Below are 5411 nucleotides of genomic sequence, written 5' to 3'. Positions count from 1 at the left end.
CAAGCTGTTCCTGAGACTCGTCTGTGAAGACCAGTTGAGATGCTAACACCCGACTTCCTTCAATCGACTCTGTTAAGTTGTGTCTGTGTTCAATGAGAAGTAATACACTTCTGAGCCTTTCAGTTGTATTTGTGCTCTTTTTCAGCAAATACACTATGGCTCTTCTGCACAGCATACTAATTATGTAGGGTGTTATGATCTGAGATTGTATTTAATTACCCCGAACATATTGCTAATACAAACCATGGCCAGTAGAAATGTATAGGTTATACATGTAATTGAATATGAATTTAAGTTGTCGTAGGAAGATGAATAGAAAGATTGTTGTCAATTCAATGTAGTCCACTTACCGTTTTGGAGAGTGAATCATGTATTGCACTCGTCTGCCTCCGCACATGCCTCCAGCGATAAGGGAATTGGCTAATAGTCAGGAAAACAAACCATCAGCATATCAGTCCAAAATGTTTTAATAATAGCTCAAAATAGAATTTAATACATCTAAATCATCTTTGAAAGAGAAGTGGTATACCGGGTAGGAAAACTAGTTCATGGTATGTACAGGCAGGTATGTACAGGCAGGTATGTACAGGCAGGTATGTACAGGCAGGTATGTACAGGCAGGTATGTGCAGGCAGTTGGATAGAAGAATAAAGTAATGTGATAGAAAGCCAAGGGAAAGGACCGAGTGAGAAAGGGCTACTCACATTAAGCACTTTGATTTACAAAACCTAAAAGAAAGCAAGGATAGGCTACCATAAAATGACACTGTTTAGAAAATGCCTGCGCCCTAGTGTAAGTAAAGAGGGTGAGAGTCCTCTCCTGAAGTTCAATCGCTGGGTTAGGGTTAGGTGGATAGGTTCTGGGGATAGGAAACAGTACTGCAGTTTGATTGTCCTCTTTATACAAACACAAACAATGTCAATGTGTATGCATATATACTGTAATGTAAATACATATCTGATTGTACACCACTGCCCTGTCATATGTTCTATTTACAGGCCCCATTGCTCCCAAACCATTCCCGCAAGCAGCTCCAGATTCAGAACCAACATGTCCCAACTGCGGCAGGACATGTGGTTCCCGGATCGGGCTTCACAACCACCTACAATGGTACCGCCGCCAAGAGCGGTAGCCGTTATCTTTGGAAACGTTGGACTGCAAGTAAGTGTGTGTGTTGTTATATCATCCATTATTTATATAGCTAGGCTTTATTTGTGTGTGTACTTCTGATCATGCTTGCTGTCTTAACCCTTGCCCTGACCTCCCTCAAAACCCTCTCCTTCAACTCCTATCCTCTCCCCTCCAACATCCGGCGCCTCAAACCCCCCCTCCCTTGCCCCTGCACCCCAACAGTCACACTGTGAGTGTCGGCCCCCAGTGTATTCTCAGCCACACAGGTGTACAGACCCGCCTCCCGGGCCGTCACCATGACAATCTCCAATGTCCCCTCTGGCAGTAAGCGGTAGGCAGTGGAGGAGGGAGAGGAAGGGGTGAGGACTGAGGCATTTCCAGATGCTCGGCTGGGTGAGGGGGAATGGTAAGAGGACGTCTGGCTGGATGCAAGCTTGGTGCTGTGGGTGTGGTCGGATGGTCCTAGTCTCATTCCAGAAGGTGTGACCCAATAGATTGTGGGCTGAGGCTCTGCCAGTGCGCGACAGTGCAGAGTCAGCCTCTCCCCCTCTCTCACCCCCATGTAGTGAGGAAGGATACCAGGGGGGATGAGGGGTAGGCAGGAGGCTGACATCTCGGTGATTGACACTTCCCTCACACTACGAGCCCTCAGCTCTGGAGGCTCAGAACACAACGTGGCCTGAGGCTGGATAAACCTCACAGCCTGCGGCATCTGTGTATCTGTGTGAGGTTGCTCCTTAGCCACCCAACGGAACAGGCAGTCACAGCGGAGGGGGTTGGAGTACAGGCTGACCTCCCTCAGGCTGGGCAGAGACAGGACAGTGTGTTGGTGCAGAGCGCTCAGAGCGTTGGAGTTGAGCATCAGACTTTCTAGCCGGCCCAGCCGAAGGAAGGCCTGGGGGTGGATGTAGGACAGCCGGGGGTTGTTGGTGATCTCCAGCTTGGTGAGCTCAGGCAGGTTCTCCATGGCTGCCCTCTCGATGGCCACCAGCTCCTCCATGTTGTTCAGACCCAGCTCTGTCAGGTGGACCAGGTCCCTGAAGTCCCCTGTCTGAACCACACTCAGAGGGTTCTTGTTCAGGTCCAGGAACTTGAGGCCCGGGATCCTCCTCAGAGCCTGTGTGGGGACGGTGGTGAGGAGGTTGTCATAGAAGGACAGGCTCTCCAGACTGTCCAGCCCCTCTAGGGCCCTCTCAGTCAGCCCCTTCAGCCCCATGCCCCCCAGCACCAGGCTGTGTAGAGACCCCAGGTCCTGGAAGCCCCGGTCAGGGAGGACCTCCACTGGGTTTCCCCCCAGCATCAGCACCTGGAGGCGGGGCAGGGCAGTGAACCAGCGGGGCTCAATTGAGGTCAGGTGGTTGTTGTTGAGGTGCAGGCGCAGCAGTAAGCCCAGGCCGGAGAATGCTCCAGGAGCCAGGTAGAACAGCCGGTTGTGGCTGAGGAAAAGCTCCTGTAGGGCGGGCAGGGAGGAAAAGGAGGCAGGGGGCAGGAACCAGAGCTGGTTCTCCTCCAGGTGCAAGGAGAGTAGGGAGGGCAGGGAGGCAGCCTGGGGCTGGGTTAAGGTTAGGGTTCTAACACAGCTGAAGCGGTTCTGAGACAGGTCCAACTCGGTGAGGTTGGGGAGTGTGTGTAAGAGTGGTATCTCCAGGGCAGACAGCAGGTTACTCTGCAGACGGAGGGTGTGTGTGTCTGGGGGCAGAGGAGAGGGGAGTTGGGTTAGGAACAGGTTGTTACAGTCCACAGTAGAAGCCTCACAGGACACTGACTGGGGGGAGAACCAGGGCTTCATCTGACACACACACCCTGTCGGACAGGAGACCCGCCATGGCAGGGAATAGACTACTAGAGCACTGGAAACCCACACCCACAGGATCAGCTGCCTCTTCAGTAGGACCATTGACACCCTCAGCATCCTCACAGCAGAGATGAGTTGATTCAGAGGAGTCGATCTATAGGAGTTGATTCAGAGACGTTGATTCAGCGGCGGCAATTCAATGGTGATTGACTCAGTGTTGTTACAACGTTACAGCGCTGTAGGAATCTACTGTTGTCAGGTTACAGTGCTGTAGGAATGTATAGTGTTGTGGATTGTCTAGGTGGCAGTCTCTGTGGTCAGACAGTTGCTGTCACATTGTGGCGACATGTGAATTGGGCATGGCTCTGTACACACTCAGGAGATTACCTGTGAGAGAGAGAGACAGGGGAGATAATGGGTCAAGGTCAGGTTTAGGCTGCGAGAATACCTCCTGTGTTTTCAACTCTCCATCAACAATTTACTTCCTCTTTTCATCTGCATCCCTGCTAAGTAATGGATTCAATTTAATTTGATGTAGTTTTGATCTCCCTCTTCTTTACTCTCATCGTGTATTCAATTAATTAAAGTGTGTGTATGTGTGTGTGTGTGTGTGTGTGTGTGTGTGTGTGTGTGTACTGATGACCACCAGTATCACCTAGTGGCAGTGGTCACCAGTAATGACAACAGAGGAAGTTTGAAATAACACACGCACACACTGGAGATAAAAGGGGAGAAGAGGAAAGGAGGGGGGAATATCAGAAGGGGAAAAGGGAATAGAAAGGAGAGGAGGTTGTCTTGCTGTAGCTGAGACTGCAGAAGGAGGGATGTAGCTGAACTAGCTATACGTACTGACAGAGATTGAAAGACATGGAGGAATGGGAGAGAAAAGAGTGAGAGCGAAGAAAAGGGAATGACGGGGGATAGAGGGAAAGGAAGGCAGTGAGGGAAAGGAAGGCAGTGAGGGAAAGGAAGGCAGTGAGGGAAAGGAAGGCAGTGAGGGAAAGGAAGGGAGTCTGGGAAAGGAAGGCAGTGAGGGAAAGGAAGGCAGTGAGGGAAAGGAAGGCAGTGAGGGAAAGGAAGGGAGTCTGGGAAAGGAAGGGAGTCTGGGAAAGGAAGGCAGTGAGGGAAAGGAAGGCAGTGAGGGAAAGGAAGGCAGTGAGGAAAAGCGAGGGTGCTGATCAATACAAATAGAGATGTATCCCCCTGCTGCCAAGCAAACACGCATGCACGCACACACACACACAAACACACATACACACGCACACACACACACACACACACACAAACAAACAAGCAAACACACACACACCACAAACATAAAAACACAAGCAAACACACACACGCCAGAGTCTCAGCACACGTATGAGCTGACAACACTGTGACACACCACAGATGCCACTCTTCTCACTCTACTGCTCTGTGTGTCTGTCTGTGTCTAACCCAGACATGTCCTAGCAAACAAACTCAAGCAATTATGTCCAAACATTTGCAGCTCACAGAGAAATAGTCCTTACCATCAGAGGAGTATCATTGACTGCATGCATCTCTCGATCTTTCCTCTCTCTCCTTCTGTGCCTCTTTACCTCTCCTCAATCTTTTTACTGTGTTGTTTTTATCTGGGAATGTTCTGTCAGCTTTTTTTCTATGTGTTCAGGGCAAGCTCTACCATAAATAGTCATTATTTCGATCTCTCTCTCTCCTTAAAACATCTGTATCTCCTCCTCTGTATTTCTCTCTTTTTAAAATATCCCTGCTTTTCTCTTTGAGGCTGTGGAGAGATCTCTACAGGATGAATCTGCCTACTACCTCTGCTCTCCCCAACCCCTCTGTATCTTTAACAGTGTGTGTGTGTATGTGCTCTCTCTCTCTCTCTCTCTCTCTCTCTCTCTCTCTCTCTCTCTCTCTCTCTCTCTCTCTCTCTCTCTCTCTCTCTCTCTCTCTCTCTCTCTCTCTCTCTCTCTCTCTCTCTCTCTCTCTCTCTCTCTCTCTCTCTCTCTCTCTCTCTCTCTCTCTCTCTCTCTCTCTCTCTCTCTCTCTCTCTCTCTCTCTCTCTCTCTAAATATGAATTAATAGGAGATTCTGTCCCTCTCTACTCTCCAATGCCTCATAATTGCAGGCTCAGTGAGCTTTACATTTGAGTCATTTAGTAGATGCTCTTATCCAGAGGAAATTACAGTTAGTGCGTTAATCTTAAAATTGCTAAGCGGGACAACCACATGTCAAAGTAAGTACATTTTTCCTCAATAAAGTAGCTATCAGCCTAAATAAATAGATACAGTTGTGGTGGGGGGGGGGGGGGGGTGATACTATTTTAAGAGGTACTCCTAGCTTTTGGAATAGCGCACTGGTTTGCTTTTAAAAAGTGGTGTATTGGAGCGTAGCTGCTGGCCACATAGAGAATGAACTATATGAGCTTCAGTGCACTGAGTTTTCCCGCGTGTGTGTGTGCAGTAAAGCAGAAGATTCTATCTTCTCTTTCTCTCTC

At 49.2% G+C, this 5411-nt stretch overlaps 1 protein-coding gene across 1 annotated transcript; it reads right to left on the bottom strand.

The window, feature by feature from the left end:
- Positions 1–451: 451 nt before the first annotated feature.
- lrrn2 (leucine rich repeat neuronal 2) lies at positions 452–4786 on the bottom strand. The gene is made up of 2 exons (XM_021600344.3): positions 4441–4786; positions 452–3313 (listed from the first exon to the last, which is right to left on the bottom strand). Exon 2 carries the CDS (start codon positions 3041–3043, stop codon positions 1289–1291), a length of 1755 nt encoding a protein of 584 aa, XP_021456019.1. The 5' UTR covers positions 3044–3313; positions 4441–4786; the 3' UTR covers positions 452–1288.
- Between the last annotated feature and the right edge of the window lie 625 nt (positions 4787–5411).

Source organism: Oncorhynchus mykiss, chromosome 1, assembly GCF_057628025.1.
Source record: "Oncorhynchus mykiss isolate SJ-2025 chromosome 1, ASM5762802v1, whole genome shotgun sequence".
Lineage (NCBI taxonomy): Eukaryota > Metazoa > Chordata > Actinopteri > Salmoniformes > Salmonidae > Oncorhynchus > Oncorhynchus mykiss.
Note: the sequence above shows the minus strand (reverse complement) of the source record. Positions and strands in the feature narration are given on the sequence as shown.